The sequence below is a fragment of the Lissotriton vulgaris genome, chromosome 11 (assembly GCF_964263255.1).
Source record: "Lissotriton vulgaris chromosome 11, aLisVul1.2, whole genome shotgun sequence".
Lineage (NCBI taxonomy): Eukaryota > Metazoa > Chordata > Amphibia > Caudata > Salamandridae > Lissotriton > Lissotriton vulgaris.
The window spans coordinates 1,051,053,955-1,051,072,119 of NC_141699.1; the positions used below are offsets into that span (position 1 = coordinate 1,051,053,955).

The 18,165-nt window shown below is 42.6% G+C and overlaps 1 protein-coding gene across 2 annotated transcripts in view; it reads left to right on the forward strand.

Moving 5' to 3' along the window:
- Positions 1-18,165, forward strand: part of PLD1 (phospholipase D1) — a 370,836-nt gene that overhangs the window by 167,999 nt on the left and 184,672 nt on the right. For both annotated transcript variants that reach the window (XM_086944395.1, XM_086944394.1), the window contains one exon: positions 16,382-16,560. In XM_086944395.1, coding sequence (XP_086800521.1) covers positions 16,407-16,560 — 154 coding nt within the window. In that variant the 5' untranslated portion in view covers positions 16,382-16,406. The remainder of the gene's footprint in view (positions 1-16,381; positions 16,561-18,165) is intronic.

Genomic DNA, 18,165 nt, shown 5'->3' on the forward strand with positions numbered 1-18,165 from the left:
GGATCAGTAATTCTTTTCAATGCTTCTTTAGAGGGAAAGGACGCACAGGAATGTGTCACCCAGTGTGCGGACCAGCGGAGAGAGATTAGGAGCCTTTTCTTATTGGCAAGCTATGGGACTTTGTTGCATCTGTCTGATTTGATGACGTCCTGAAGTGCTAGGGCATAGTGTGCAAGTTCTGGGGTGGACCATAACGTCTCCAGTAAAGTAAGGGGCACAATCTAGCATTGCTCTCTATGGCATGCCTGCCCATAGCAAAGAATAAAGGGAGTACCGGTGTACAAGCGGTGGCAAGTGAGCTAGGCTCCTTAGGAACTGTTTTTCAGACCTCGATAGTCCTATGCTGTTGGATTAGCCCCATAGTTCTTCTCCATATAGAGCAGATCCCACAGCTTTTGCTTCATAGATCTGCAGGGCAGGAATTATGGGTTTGCTGAAGGATTCTTGGTGTTCCTTAAGAAAGACACCTGGAATTTGTTTGTGTTTAATTATCATTTTGTCGAAATGAAACTTCCTTGTCAATGCTGCAGAGCCCACAATCTAACTCGCAATGAATCAAACGAGTCTGCCTTCTCAAGAATAATGCCCCAGTGCAAGCTATCCCTTCTAAGATTTGTGTTGGTTGAATGACATATATTTAATTTTTGCTGCTTTAATATCCAATCTCTTTGAGCTACAAAACTCCTCAAAGCGGTGTAGGAAATTTTGGAGCCCGCTAGGTTCTTTGGAGATTAATAAGCTATCGTCAGCAAAAAAGAAGGATTGGTGTGTTCTCTCCAGCTAGAGTTGGGGCATCAGTTTGTATCTGAGAGACGAAATCCACTATGTCATTTAGGTGTACTGAAAAAAGCTTGGGGCTAGGACACAGCCCTGAAGTATTCAGTTATTCACTGGAATCTGGTCAGTAAGCTGACCCGTTGTTCCCCATCAAATTCTGGCTTAGTGTCCTTCATGTAGACGGATAAGCAGTGCTAAAAACTCAGGAGGCATGCCCATATCTCGGCGTACCTGCCAAAGCTTAAGGCGGTGGGCCAAATCAAAATGTGAATTAAAATCAACAAAGGCATCATACAAGCTACCTCTGCCGATTAACACTGTCTTCCAATATGAAAGAAAGAATCTGAAGACTTTATCTACAGTGCTGGTCATATTCCAAAATCCTGCTTGTAAGGGTGTTAGTATGCCTTTTTCTTCAATTCATAACTTAGATTGTATTCTTGTTGGCTACTGCTGAATAAAATTATCAAAATAATTGGTCTGTAGTTTGACAGGAAACTGCTATTATGCTTTCTGAATATGGGTATAACTAGGGCATCCTTTCAAGATTCAGGGATTAGGTCTCCCTTAGCTATGGCATTGGCAAGAACTAGGAGGTACTTTGACCAGCGTAGTATATCATGGGCAAATATATCTGCAGGTATGCGATCAGGCCCAGCAGTCCTACCACTAGAGATGGCTTCAAGAGAAGCAAAAACAACGCATATATCGAACAGCGCATATACCGCAGAGAGAGGGTTTTCCTGTACTAGAGACGGTGCTATAGTAGATGCAAGATTTCTCATTTTGAGAACAATTCGGACCAATCTAGTGGGGATGTGCAGTCAAATGGGAGTGACGCTGCACCATTCAACCCCAATTAACCATTGACTAGAACTTGGTGGAGTCATTAGCAAGACAATTTGAACGAAAATAAACTTTGTACACCTGGCCCATACTTCAGTACATTAGGAATTGTGGTTTCCTAATTGCTATTCGGCAAGCTTGGAATTCGCAATGTCTAATTTTTTACATGTCGCTACTTATCCTTGCTGTGATGTTAACATTCAGTAAAAGTGGCCATTGTTAGTGATTGATTGACAGCATGTGCATAGTGCACACTTCACAATTGGCCCTCCAAACAATATACATTACAACGAAAAATATTGTGCACAATAAAAATATGCTTTGTGTGCATGTGTCAGTGAAGGCAGTGACACTTCCTGTGGATGACTTCAGTATATAAAGAGCTTGGAGAAGAAAAGAGGGCACTTGTTATCTAATAATAGATGCAACATTACTCGAGGCTCCAAAGTGACATCATGTGATGTTAAGAGATGTCATTGGCACCATTGGTTCAGTTTTGTGATGTAGTTAATTGTTACTTGTGATGTCATGTTGTGTAATCCTTGTCATCAGTAAGGCTGTGTTTTTCCTTAATTGTCATATTTCAAAATGATGATCTTTACAACTTTGAGCCGGATTACGATGTCGTCAGGAAAGGCTCCGAATGGCATTAGTTTTCTTCTTATCCGATTCGGAAGCATTTTTCCTGACAAAATCGTTCACCTTTCCGGACGACCAAGTACGATGCATGGAAGCTGTCCGGTCTGTCCAAATCGATTCCCAACGGGATTCAGGCAGCCCGAGTTTTTCAGAGCTGAATCGTACAGCCAAATGGAGACAGTTTCTGAACGAGGGAGTTTGATGACTGTTTCGGACAGCCGTTCTGAATCGGTTTTGCCGAAACAAAATGGCTGTGGAATTCGGGGCGGCCAAAGTAGGCCCCCCTTCACCCAGGCCCTCTGAATCTGGCCCGTAGGGGTACCTATGGATCTCCCTACCCAGGCATGCACAGTGTGAAAGGCACCATGGTGTGCCCGCCACATAGTGTACGCATTTCCCCAACCACCCCTTTTGTCAATGGGAGCCTGTGTTTACGTTTGAAACACAGCCTCCCATTGAAATCAGTGGGAGTCTGATCGAATCGTATCTGAATGCATCCTGATGCGTCCAAATCGATGGGTCGGACTCCCCCGATCCGAGTTGTTAGGAAAGCATTCCGGAACCAATTTGGTGGGAATGCTTTCCTGATTACCTCATATTCGGCCCCTTTATTGTTTTGCTTCTAATTAATGCAATTGTGTAAAGATTGTATCAATGTAGCATACTTAACTGCTAAATAAAAAAAAGTTACGTTAGTAACAGTTATTTTTTTTTCTTGACAAATGTTATTCATTTTGAAAGCTACAGAGTGGGCAGAGCCCTGCAGAGACAGTACATATATCATGTAGTACCTAGTTGTAATATTCGAAAACCACTCGGCCTGCAGAACATCAGACCGAAAGTATAACAAACTACACCAAACACCCCCAAAGAATGGTAATTGCGTATTAATAACAAAAGCCTGTCTGTAAAAAGTCAGTGTCGTCAGACTATACAAGTGGATAGCGACCCACCAATCTTTCAATTGGATCGTGAGAGTCTGGATGTGACATTGGGGGTAAATCAATGCCTCTGTATGTTGCCCAGCGGGACCAGATTTTTCTGTGCTTCTGTGGGCATCCCATCGCCTGAAAGACCAGGATTTCTGCCGCCATACACTTGTCCATTGCCTTCTTCCACCCCTCTATACTGGGTGGGGGCGTAGCCTTCCAATTCTGTGCAATATCTCTTAGCGAGGGTGAGGCCCAGGAACAGAAGGGGCTGCTTGTAGCCATTCTCCCCAATCTCATCTGTGCTATGGAGGAGCAGCAATCTGGGTCGAGTGGGATGGTCCAGGCCAGAACCTGGCCTAGACAAGACGTAACAGAGTTATTTATAAAATGTGTAACATCTGATATCCGTGGTAGTACCCGTTTTTAACAGGTAATGCAATATGCTGAATATGAGTGCTTGTTTAAGGTCTCTTCGCTCAGGTACTTTCTACAAATATAGTATGAAGGGAGAGACCACAAAGCAAATGCAAAACTTGCTCTCTTGTCCTCTCACAGACTAGTTATGAAATGCATCCAAGGGAAGGGGACACTGCGCAAACTCACCCAAACGTCTGTAACAAATAGTGGTGGCCAGTAGTTTTAGCAGGGACAGGGTCTGACGGAACACACACTCACGCATACACACTTATTCACACACATCCATTCTTAACCCTCACTCCCAAATATTCATACATACACACACACATGCACCAATTTTTTTTTTTTTAATCACACCTGCGCAGCTCTGCCTCGGATATCCCAGGAGGGTTGGAACTGCTGCCTTCTCTCATTGGCTGACCTTAGTTCCAGCAATGAGGGAAGGCAGCAGTCTCTCACTCATCACAATGTGGGATGGAGTCAAGTCAGAGTTGCTGAACCCACCCCATTCTGTAATAAACTGTTATTGATTGACACTTGACCCTGGGCACTTTTCAGGGCTTAAAACTGGCGGGCCCAGGTCCAAGTAAAAGAGGGACACACCTCCTTGTCTCATGGAGGAGGGACTCCAGATGCTTGACAGGCTAAAGAGATCACATTCACTGGAGCTGTGACATCCTGAACCCAGCAAAGTTCAGCTCAGGCAGCCAAGAGCTTGTGCATTTAGTGCAGGTCTAGCTCCTGGCTGCCTGGCCTGAAAATAAATAGTGTCTTGTCCGGCTGACCTTTGCCAGCCTGATAGAAACTCTTGTTGTAAATCTGGGATCAACTATCACCTCTACGCAGATGACACTCAAATCTACCTCAAAGTTGCCTCCACCCACGATCTCACTATCCTTAGCTCAACTCTCGACTCCATTCAAAACTGGATGTCAAATCATCAACTGATTCTGAATCCCTCCAAAACTGAATTCCTCCTCCTCTCCTCCTCACTCTCCCCTCCCCCGGTTCAATCCTGGATGGATCCGGCAAATCTACTCAACAATAAGCCTATCATTGTTGAAAGCGCTAAATCCCTTGGTGTCTTACTCGACAAGAATCTCAATCTAATCCCTCACATCAATTCCATTGCAAAGTCTGCACGATACCAACTGCGACTTCTTTGGGGAATTTGTCGCTTTTTTCCTGAGCATGACCTTAAAACACTGGTGCAATCGCTGGTCCTCTCCAGATTGGACTACTGCAATTCTCTTCTAACTGGCCTCCCCAAATCCCACCTGTCCCCCCTGAAATCGGTCCTACACTCAGCAGCCCGTTTCATCTATGGGGCTAAAAGAAGCGACCACATCTCACCGCTGCTATCCTCCCTTCGATGGCTTCCCATCGAGGCTAGAGCTATCTACAAGACTGCCTGTATCACCCACAAAGCCTTGCACTCCTCCTCTCCTCGCTACCTGTCGAATAAACTGAAACTCTCTGGAGGCTCTAGACCAGAGGTCTTCAATCTGTGGGGCGCGACCCCCAGGGGGGTCGTGGAGTCCTGGGAAGGGGGTCGCAGATTCTGCCAGAGTGCAGTTCCTGGCGTCAGGCTGATGGAGGGTGCTCACGGCGGAGGCCGCCTAATTCACACCGAGGTGTGAAACACATCAAAGCCTCATTAACAAGTAAAGGTCTTTTAAAGACCAGTGATAGTACTCTGGTGTGCCTTTGTGTGTGCCCAAGCTGTTTCAGCCGGGCTGACATACACGAGCTGGGGGGGGGGGGGGAGTTCTGGGGGAGGAGGCTGTAGCCCTTTGAGTTCAATGGACTTAGCTGTGGGTTTATTTTTACTTTTAACGTTTTATATAGCACTAGTTTAGTAGGTATCAGAGCGCTTTACAAATACACAGTAAACAGCAGAAGGACAGCAGAAGGACATTACAATCATTGGTTCAGGTTCAAGTCCCACGAGCCCTCATACCTGGCGCCTGTGCAGGAGAAATGTGGCTGAGAGTCTGTTCTTCACGGTGAGATGTTTTCACAGCTGTCTACCACCCCCCCGCCCCCCCCAAGCAGGGAGGCACAGGGATGCCCTGCCATGAGAGAGGAAGAAGAAGGAAGACGAAGCAGAGAGATACTGACCCCCCATGAGAGATGCACAGACAAGGTGGGTGAATGAATGATGGGTGGATGAAAGGGTGGACGGATGAAGGATGTATGGATGGATTAAAGGGGCTGTATGGATGGACGGATGGAAGGATGGAAGGGTGGACGGATGTGTGAAAAGGTGGGTGGATGAATGATGAGTGGATGGATGTAAAGATGAAAGGGTGGATGGATGGATGAAGGATGGATGGATGTGTGAAAATGTGGGTGGATGGATGTATGAAAGGGTGGATGGAAGGATGAAAGGGTAGTTTGGATGAGGGATGGATGTATGGATGGATAAAAGGTTGCATGGATTAATGATGGATGGATTTTTGAAAAGGTGGGTGGATGAGTGATGGGTGAATGGATGGATGTAAGGGTGGATGGATGTAGGATGGATGTAAGGATGGAAGGATGAAAGTGTGGGTGGATGGATGAAGGATGGATGTATGGATGGATAAAAGCTTGCATGGATGAATGATGGATGCATGGATGGATGTGTGAAAAGGTGGGGGATGAATGATGGATGGATGGATGAAAGGGTGGGTGGATGAAGGATGGATGTATGGATGAAAGGGTGGATGTATATATGGATGGAATAATGAAAGGGTAGATGGATGAAGGATGGATGTATGGATGGAAGGATGAAAGGGTGGATGGATGAAAGATGGATGTATGGATGGATAAAAGGTTGCATGGATGAATGATGGATGGATGGATGTGTGAAACGGTGGGGGATAAATGATGGATGGGTGGGTGGATGGATGGATGAAAGGGTGGGTGGATGAAGGATGGATGTATGAATGAAAGGGTGGATGGATATATGGATGGAATAATGAAAGGGTGGATGGATGAAGGATGAATGGAAGGATGAAAAGGTGGATGGATGAAGGATGGATGTATGGATGGATGGATGGATAAAAGGTTGCATGGATGAATGATGGATGGATGTGTGAAAAGGTGGGTGGAAGAATGATGGGTGGATGGATGGACAGGTGGATAGGTAAAGGATGGATGTATGGATGGAAGGATGAAAGGGTGGATGGATGATGGATGTATGGATGGATAAAAGGTTTCATGGATGAATGATGGATGGATGGATGTGTGAAAAGGTGGGTGTGTGGATGGACGGGTGGATGGAGGGGTGGATAGGTAAAGGATGGATGTATGGATGGAAGGATGAAAGGATGGATGGATGAAGGATGGATGTATGGATGGAAGGATGAAAGGGTGGATGGATGAAGGATGGATGGATGTGTGGAAGTGTGGGTGGATGAATGATGGATGGATGGATGTGATGAGGTCTAACAAGCGCATTTATGGTTGTCGATAGTTGTTTATGATGAGGAGTACCAGTTTCTAGAATCTTTTGTCGGAAGGGGGTCCTTACGCCTAAAAAGGTTTTACAAGGGGGTCTCGGCATCAAAAAGTTTGAAGACCTCTGCTCTAGACCATCTCGGAATGCGGAAAATCTGCTGCTTGAACCCCCCCACTTTCAAGAAGGAAAGATCGATGGCCCAATCCTTCTCAGGCAACGCAGTGAGAATCTGAAACTCACTCCCACCTCAGCTCCGGACTACCTCCTCCTCTCAGGCCTTCAAACGGGACCTTAAAGTTCTTCTCCTCCAAAGACACCTCCAAGTCTAACTCACACCTTTGCCTTCGTTTGAAGGAATACCTCCCATTATTGGAAAGTCTATTGGCCAGGTTTATGGTACTTCCTCCACAGTGTGTTCTGGTAGTTTAAATGTTTAGTATTATCCCAATACCTGTGTATGGTACCCTTTTGGAACTTGCACACGTCACTTTTGTTTTGTAACACACTGTTTGCTACCTCACACATTTTGTTTGTTTTAGTTACTTGCACAAGTGCCTCCATTTCCTACGTAACGTTTGTTCTTGTGATGGAGTGTCTGCCTTTTATTACAATTTTATACTTCTACTTGTATTTTGTACATTTTTGTAACCTGCACCAAGATTCTGCCAGAGTGCAGTTCCTGGCGTCAGGCTGATGGAGGGTGCTCACGGCGGAGGCCGCCTAATTCACACCGAGGTGTGAAACACATCAAAGCCTCATTAACAAGTAAAGGTCTTTTAAAGACCAGTGATAGTACTCTGGTGTGCCTTTGTGTGTGCCCAAGCTGTTTCAGCCGGGCTGACATACACGAGCTGGGGGGGGGGGGGGGGGGGGGGGGGGGGGGGGAGTTCTGGGTGAGGAGGCTGTAGCCCTTTGAGTTCAATGGACTTAGCTGTGGGTTTATTTTTTCTTTTAACGTTTTATATAGCACTAGTTTAGTAGGTATCAGAGCGCTTTACAAATACACAGTAAACAGCAGAAGGACATTACAATCATTGGTTCAGGTTCAAGTCCCACGAGCCCTCATACCTGGCGCCTGTGCAGGAGAAATGTGGCTGAGAGTCTGTTCTTCACGGTGAGATGTTTTCACAGCTGTCTACCACCCCCCCGCCCCCCCCCAAGCAGGGAGGCACAGGGATGCCCTGCCATGAGAGAGGAAGAAGAAGGAAGACGAAGCAGAGAGATACTGACCCCCCATGAGAGATGCACAGACAAGGTGGGTGAATAAATGATGGGTGGATGAAAGGGTGGACGGATGAAGGATGTATGGATGGATTAAAGGGGCTGTATGGATGGACGGATGGAAGGATGGAAGGGTGGACGGATGTGTGAAAAGGTGGGTGGATGAATGATGAGTGGATGGATGTAAAGATGAAAGGGTGGATGGATGGATGAAGGATGGATGGATGTGTGAAAATGTGGGTGGATGGATGTATGAAAGGGTGGATGGAAGGATGAAAGGGTAGTTTGGATGAGGGATGGATGTATGGATGGATAAAAGGTTGCATGGATTAATGATGGATGGATTTTTGAAAAGGTGGGTGGATGAGTGATGGGTGAATGGATGGATGTAAGGGTGGATGGATGTAGGATGGATGGAAGGATGGAAGGATGAAAGTGTGGGTGGATGGATGAAGGATGGATGTATGGATGGATAAAAGCTTGCATGGATGAATGATGGATGCATGGATGGATGTGTGAAAAGGTGGGGGATGAATGATGGATGGGTGGATGGATGGATGAAAGGGTGGGTGGATGAAGGATGGATGTATGGATGAAAGGGTGGATGTATATATGGATGGAATAATGAAAGGGTAGATGGATGAAGGATGGATGTATGGATGGAAGGATGAAAGGGTGGATGGATGAAAGATGGATGTATGGATGGATAAAAGGTTGCATGGATGAATGATGGATGGATGGATGTGTGAAACGGTGGGGGATAAATGATGGATGGGTGGGTGGATGGATGGATGAAAGGGTGGGTGGATGAAGGATGGATGTATGAATGAAAGGGTGGATGGATATATGGATGGAATAATGAAAGGGTGGATGGATGAAGGATGAATGGAAGGATGAAAAGGTGGATGGATGAAGGATGGATGGATGGATGGATAAAAGGTTGCATGGATGAATGATGGATGGATGTGTGAAAAGGTGGGTGGAAGAATGATGGGTGGATGGATGGACAGGTGGATAGGTAAAGGATGGATGTATGGATGGAAGGATGAAAGGGTGGATGGATGATGGATGTATGGATGGATAAAAGGTTTCATGGATGAATGATGGATGGATGGATGTGTGAAAAGGTGGGTGTGTGGATGAACGGGTGGATGGACGGGTGGATAGGTAAAGGATGGATGTATGGATGGAAGGATGAAAGGATGGATGGATGAAGGATGGATGTATGGATGGAAGGATGAAAGGGTGGATGGATGAAGGATGGATGGATGTGTGGAAGTGTGGGTGGATGAATGATGGATGGATGGATGTGATGAGGTCTAACAAGCGCATTTATGGTTGTCGATAGTTGTTTATGATGAGGAGTACCAGTTTCTAGAATCTTTTGTCGGAAGGGGGTCCTTACGCCTAAAAAGGTTTTACAAGGGGGTCTCGGCATCAAAAAGTTTGAAGACCTCTGCTCTAGACCATCTCGGAATGCGGAAAATCTGCTGCTTGAACCCCCCACTTTCAAGAAGGAAAGATCGATGGCCCAATCCTTCTCAGGCAACGCAGTGAGAATCTGAAACTCACTCCCGCCTCAGCTCCGGACTACCTCCTCCTCTCAGGCCTTCAAACGGGACCTTAAAGTTCTTCTCCTCCAAAGACACCTCCAAGTCTAACTCACACCTTTGCCTTCGTTTGAAGGAATACCTCCCATTATTGGAAAGTCTATTGGCCAGGTTTATGGTACTTCCTCCACAGTGTGTTCTGGTAGTTTAAATGTTTAGTATTATCCCAATACCTGTGTATGGTACCCTTTTGGAACTTGCACACGTCACTTTTGTTTTGTAACACACTGTTTGCTACCTCACACATTTTGTTTGTTTTAGTTACTTGCACAAGTGCCTCCATTTCCTACGTAACGTTTGTTCTTGTGATGGAGTGTCTGCCTTTTATTACAATTTTATACTTCTACTTGTATTTTGTACATTTTTGTAACCTGCACCAATTTCACTTTTTTCTCCTTTAATGCACCGATTGCTACCTCATGTATTTTGGTTGCTCACTAGTGTCACTTTTGATCCATGTAACCTATTGTCTGCATTTGTATTTTGTTCCTGTATGTCATTTTTAGTCCTTTTGTGAAGCGCTCTGACACCTTCGGGTAAGGTCCGCGCTATATAAAATTGCATAAATAAATAAATAAATAAAAAGGTGAGCGGGGGGGGGTGGCCCCTCTGCTCATAAGGATAGGTTACGGCTGGCAGCAAATCTTTTTCTTAGGAAGCTATCTAACATCAGATAATTATTTCTGCACAGGCTGTGGTTGTTAATTGTTGCTAGGTGTTAAACACTTAGGCAAGAAAAATTAAAAAGAAATTGTATAAAATGCAAAATCAAAAATTTCCCACATCGCCGCATTGTGAGCCTGAGTCTATAAGCTCAAGCTTTCACGTCTGTGTGTGGATGATAACTTCTTTGCTAGAGTTTTTAGTTCTGTGAAATCCCAAATCTATAACGAATTGGTATTAATGAATTGATCATAAGTGAAGTGTTAACAACTCCTGTATAAATTAACCATGCAGAATTATCGTGTTCTCATTAGTTTCAAAAACATCTTAATATATTGTTTTCTCTGGCTAAGAACTCATTGGCCTGTAACGTGGACATGGATTGCATGAGGCCTGTAGGCTACATGACTACGCTTCTGGAGAACTGAGTTCTACCTTGACCTGGGCACTTGATGAAACATCATGAGGCTCTGGGCAAATCACTTCATCTCCCCGAGCCTGACCTTGTGAAGATGTGCAATTTTAATGTGAACAAATGTCTACGTATAAACTAAATCATATTTAACATCCTAACCATTTTATTGACCACAAAGATTACATGATTCTCAGCAATATCTATAACCTTGAGCACTGTTAATTACATTACTGATGAGATCACATAAGAAGTATATTTGAGGCTTTCTGGATGGCTTTACCTGCTTATGTTACAGAGAGAAGGAACCTAGAAACAAGACATTATACATCCCTCGTGCTTCTACTATGGCACCGGACAGGGAAGAGTTCATTGAGTGGTTCTTGCTGTGTGCAGATTCTAAGCTCTGTACTGCAGTAGAAAACAGCTCCCTTCCCTTTACAGCTATCTAATTGATTCTTCCATTGAAGAGAACTCTGTGCGGACTTGAACCTCTGCTTTTCACTAAGTGAAGCTCTGCATTTAACCAAGGGAAGCTCTGCATTTCACAGAGTGAAGCTCTGCATTTCACAGAGTGAAGCTCTGCATTTCAATTAGTAAACCTCTACATTTCAATGAGTGGAACTCTGCAGGAAAGTTGTCTCTAACGGTTAATTCCCTGGGTGCCCTATTGGGTTGGTGAAGTGACAGATACTATTGTGACCTATCTTCTAACAATTGTAACACACTAACACAAGCCTATATTTTTTTTCTTTCTTTCTTAAACACAGAGCATAATCACCAAACTTTACATGGGAGCTTTATTTCGACAGCCATTGTGTGGTTCAAAAAAAACGCTACAGGCTGGAAATGCCACTTATTCCTGGCGAGACACTTTCTGCAACTGTGCCTTAGTGTTTCCCGGGGCTATGTATCTTCACAGGAGAGTGAGTGCTGAAAGCAAGACCAGCCCTGGGAGGATTTTAAAATTCTTTAATAAACCCCACAAATAGAGAAACAATGAACAGTTCTGCTGATATAGGGCCTAACTATGTCTTAAAATGTTTGTCATTAAATCCTTTCAGGGCTATAAAATAGAATCCTTTTTTGGGACTTTTTCCAATAATATTATTTTTGAATATGGGGCACCACTTACAATGATTCATAAAAAGAAGTGACTTCAGAGAGCAGTAAAAGAGAGATGAAAAAAGTAATGAGGTCAGAAATATGTCAGTGAGAAAATAAAAGGAGGAAAACCGAGAGTAATCGGAAAGATTAATTGAATGAGGCAATAAAACAGTAGGAAGTGAGAAAACATAGTGGGGACATCAAAAGAAAAATTGGAAAAATTGAAACAAGCAAGAATGGGAAAAGTAATAGAAAGCCTAGACCTAGAAGGTTATGGTGATAAAGTAGTGACAGGGACGAAGCCATGGGAAAAAGTCTAAAATAGGTGTTAATGTGGTCAGGGCTTTTTGTATGAGTGTGTTACTTGGCCTCATTTGATTCTTACCTTATTATTACTAAACTAATTTTCATATGGCTCATGGTTATATTTGCTGCCCTGTCTAGCTCAGACGTCACTTATGACAATGGTTGTTACTATATTTAAGTATAATGAAATTGCCTTCTATTTCTACTTGTTCCTGCTTTTATTAAATAAACAATAAATGCATACTTCGTCACTTCCAATACCTCTCCCACTTCTACTAATTTTTACTTTCATCCTCCTCCCGGACGGCTTCTCTCACTTCTTCCCATTGTTGTTATCTATTCTCATTCTCTTTACAGGGTATTCAACTAGTGATATAGTCTTTCTAGGTACATACATTTTTGCTTATTTCCTTCCAACGATCTCAAAGACCTGTTCCTCTGATTTTTATGCTCCTCGTCCTCTCTTCTTGTCTGTATTTATATATACTTTCATCTATCCCCTTTTCCATTTCTCCTCAGTCTGGCTTTGTGTAGTGGTCTCTAGTGATCAAGCGGGGCTCATAGAGCGCGCAGGTCACCCAGCTAGGAAATGTTTACTAATACTCACCTGGGCCCATAATTTTCATTCACACCTCACACCTTAACATCACTTGGGTAACTCACGCTCTACTATCAGTATAGCTTGAGATTTCTATACTTCTGATTCCTATATCTATAACCTAGCAATGTAGATACTAGGAACCTAATCACCTAGGATCAGGGCGTTGAGTATTAAATCAGGTAGTCATGAACATTTATAACATTTGTAATATGAAATAACCACAGACTCTGGGTAGGTTCAAAGTTTTATCTAATCATCTTCATCATCATATGTCATGAGCATCAGATTAAAACATATTAAGCTATCTATAATCAAAATCATGAATAACGCATAGGTATGCAAGAGATAGAGTATGCTAAGCATTTAAGAATGTAAACTGAAAGGGAAGGTAAGAACAAGGAACATGCTACAATTAGATAACAATCTTTCTCAACTTTGATTAAAGGAGGGTAAAGAAAGGGAACATGCTATATCCAAAGACTTTCGCAATTTAAAGCAGCAGTTTAAAGAAGAACTTATTGCAATTCAAGATTTAATTTTAGCTCAATACTATAGGGTAGGTAAGATTTTGGAACATACTATTAAATTCAGCTTATCTTCTGAAGGAAGGGTAAGAAAAAGGAACATATACTAAAAGAGAAACGATTTAGCAATGACTATAGGTGGGGGGAAAAATGGAACATGCTATTAGACAGTAATGCATGAAAATCTCATTTATCAAAGGACAGGGGAGAAAAGGAACATATGCAACAGGGCTTTGCAATATTCGAGAATTTTGGAATGCAAATATAAGAAAGCAAATCACCCACACAGACTTACCTAGGATAGAATGAAGACCAACCCTGGCCACGGGTCAGTTGGGAAGAAACCCTTAAGGACTTAGGTGCCAGTAGGCGAGCAGGTACAGCTCATGGACAGTCGGGACAGGATAACCCCAGAATTTGGATCAGAACCGGGTTCACCAAAGGGTACGACCAACACCCGCAGCTTCGGTTGCAACGCCTGCGCTACTCCCTCTCTGCAAGGAATCTGCCAATAACCCAGATTGGGTTCTCGAACCTCCCAGCAAAGTGCTTCACCAGCACTTTAACTTCCCAAAACCCCCATTGGCTTTTCTCGAACCTCCCAGCAAAGTGCTTCGCAGCTCTCTGCTTTCAGTCACCTATTGAGTGCGTTGGGACAGTGACAGGTCAGCTATTCGGACAAGTCAGACAATTTCTCTAGCTAAACCTATGCTAGTTATACTGTTCGGGTCAGTATACCACCCCCCAAATGTTGCAAGTGTAAGGATCCCCAATTTTGATTGGACAAAAGAGGTGGTTAGGTCATCACACCACCTAAATTTTATACTTTCTCAGGCTTAATATTCAATTTCTGTACCCACCCCTTAAATTCCAGGTTCTCATGACATATGCCGTTCAGCTAACAATGGTGAATACAATATTCATATACATTTGTTGCGACTTTAGTACAGTTCATCTTCGTTCAGCTAGGTCGCAGGTCAGGTTCCCAGGAGCATCTTGGCTGTGGCTGCCAGCTGGCTGGGTTCCACTGCTGCAGAGTTCTTTTCCCTCCACAACGTGACTTGCGCAGTAAGGACTTTCAAAATGGAGTAGTAAGCACCTCCCAGGCCCAAAGAATACGATACATGGAAAGCAAGGAAAAACTTATTTGGAACACAGTAATAAATGATTACACTGTATACCATGAATTTCTATACTTCACCCATTACTTCATAATATCTATAGCATTATTGATTATGCAGAACGGACAGCTTTGCGAAAGCGGCAATGCAAGCTTTGAACATGTGAGAACACAGAGCAGCCATCTTAGTTTCATTGCGCATGTGCAACTGTTTTCCCACCAAGACATTGAATACGTCACGTCACATGGTTATGACTGACGCATGCGCAGTCTAAATTCCCGCGTAGCAGCAGCCATTTTAATATGCAAGCGTATTAAGGTTAATAAACACATAAGCAAGCATCTCTCGGACACCCCTTATAATGAAAAATGTGCAAAATTAGTAAAACAAACATGTTGGTTATTTTATTAACGTTATTCGAGGTTCATGGATACAAGAAAGCCGCTTAACATGTGAATCCTTGCTCCATCAGGGCCATGTTCTTGCAATATTTTAAAATTCCATTTTTGCACGCACTAAGCCCCACTGATACCACATACTGTCCCAAACTATACTTCCCTCGAATATCCCTTTTATACTCCTAGCTATATAGGATGAAAAGCACTTCAAAGGGTCCTATAAGAGTATATTTAGACACTATGGATATAAAAAAAAATTGACATTTACTTCTTGGATCTAATGAAACACATTTTCTTGGTCACAAAGGGATAGCTAGTGCAAAGCTGTAGATGAAGTAGGGGTTCCATGTTCTACGTTGGGGCAGGCCAGATGGACTTTGCAGTGTCTTTGTTTTTTCTGCCCCGTATTAGCCATGATTTTCCTTTAGAAGGTAACTAACGCTTACTGTGCAAGCTCAAGACAAATTACCTTGCTTTGATCCTCCAGTCTGCTGCCCCATACACTCTTCTGCCGCTGTGTCTCTTTTCAAGTTATTATTGTTTCCCAATGTTTACAATCCACAAGTCTCACATTCTGAAATGCTGATCAGCATTCCACTCCTAAGAGACAATTAGTAATGTTGTTGATTTTCACAAACCTTCTCTGGGATTTTTCACACCAAATGTGTGCAGTTTATTTTAGTACCACTATCAACCCCCCCCCCCTACACATCCAAATCCACACAACCAATATCAGGGCTCCCACACACTAATTTCTGAAAGTGCTGTATGTTACCTGCATTGATGACTATACAAGATACTGTAAATTATGACTACCTGTGTACACTGTTCAAATTGAGAAAATGCAATAAAGACCTATTTCAAAAAAGAAGTTAGTGGCACACTCAGAATGGAGTAAGTGTTCACTGGACTTGAAGAATATACTAAAACATCTACATTTTCTGGTGGCACTAGGAGTAGGGATTTGCCCGCGTGTTGAATGTCTGCCGTACTTATTCCAACAGACTGTAAAAATCAGTAAGAATCTGAATTAATTCTCATTTGTACTCTGGAAATTTAGTGACCATGATGAAATTTACACAAATCATATCAGGAAATCTATGTGAAGAACACCCTTGTAGTACCTCTCAAACATCTACCATTCATAATGTGAAAATTTAGTAACAACAATCTTTAAAAATTATTTGTCTGAATATTTTCTAAATGAGAATGAAATAGATAATGCAAAATAAATTTATAGTGTCAATTTTTTCAAAATGAGAATGACATAAATAATGCGAAATCATTTAGCCTATTTGAACCCATATTCTTCGTTGATCAATTACAAACATGCATAAACAAAGTCTGCCTTTTCCTCAACAGGCTCCTGTGAGTGTTCCGTGCTAAAATGACGCTGAGACGAGACAGAAATCTAGGTATATCCGCACTGGAAAAAGTTGCTTCAGACATGAGCACCCTAATAGAAAGCCTGGACACCAGTGACCTCCACTTTGATGGAGAGGAGGTGGATTCTGAGGTGTTACCGGATCATAAAACAGCCGGTAAGCTTGATGGTCATTTTTGATCCAATATGCACTTGCTGTGTTGAGATTATTTTTAATTGTACAGAAGCTCTTCTGATCCATGTTCCAGTGAGAGGAATTGCTCGAATTTAATTTCTTCTCACAACAATAATGACCAGATTGTGACTGCTTTGTATTTGTACCTTTGAGCATACAGGTTGTAGAACAAATAATGCAGCGTGTGTTATCCTCACTCAGCCTTTTGATAGCAATTTAAGAATAGTAAATATCTGCATGGCAGTATGTTGTATTTTAGGTAATGTTGCCTTAATCTGAAATGTCAATGATATTTTTGTGTTTTTATTCTTTATCACAGAGTGGGTACGCGTCTTAATGTACAGTAACAAACATTTTAGATTTGGGCGATGCAGATTATAGGACTCCTTTCCCCAGTTGAATAAATATCTTGTGCATTATGCTGTGGAAGATAAAAAAATATGCAAATTACTACTTTACATCTTCTCAAAATCCGTGTCGCCATACATATCAGTGATGCCATCTCTGGAAACGTCTTGGATAATTACTACTTTTAAAGATTCATAGTTACCAAAACTTCTTCAAGGAGCAAGGCTTAAGACAATTTGCCCCATCTGCCCCTCTTCTAAAGGTGGCGTTGTATCTGAATACCTAAGTCATAAATATTTATTTGAGCTAAGTTGAATTCTGACAAGTTTTCAGAGACGGTGTCTTGTTGAACTTGTACACAGCCTCTACTATTTTGTGACTGATGTTAGGTTGAGGTAGAAGGAAACCATGGAGCGTAAGCTTTTAGGTTTTTTGTGAAGCTTCCAAGGGTGATCTTTGAATGTGTGTACCAACTATAGACCTATTCCCGATCTCCAACAGCAATGTACGGAAAGAGAAGATTGTCTCCTATGCTTTTCTTGGCTGCGTGATGATGGGCGCATTTTGTACTCTCTGCAATATTGAGATTTTTTTAAAGGATGTTTATTCTTTACTGAGGAAAAAGCATTGCTCATTCAAGTTACTAATGCAGAGAATTTCTACTGCTGTTTTTAATAGATAATCCCAATGAATGGTAGTGTATTGTCATTTGATATTTTCATTAGCTATTCAATATAGTTGTTAACTATAGGTTGAAGTTATGGTTAAAGTTAACAATGATTTGTTAGTGCCATTCTTTACCTCTGTGGGACTTAGAGAAACATGGATGCTTGTCACAGAACCAAGGGGGTCTTCATGTTATTCAAGAAGAAACTTGTGTGCCCAGTAGTATAGGTTCAGGCATGTTTATGTCACTTCTGATGCAAGTGTGTAGACATCCCAACACTCCGTGGTTGTGACTAATAACTGTGCCTTTAGGTACTTGTTTACAAAAGTTAACCATAGCCCATTCTCTAGGTGGCCATGAAGTTTGCTGAGATTCAATCTCTCATTCTTCTTTTACTGCCATTTTATGATTTGCTTATCACAAACCTCCAGTGAAACCTAACTATTGCCGGCACCAGTTGTCCATCTGTGAACACAACAACAGAATCCTATCTACCCTCACTGCCATTAGACCATTTCCTTCTAGGTCTTGCTAGGTTGTTGTCTTGGCTGGTCTAACCCTATTTTCCATTA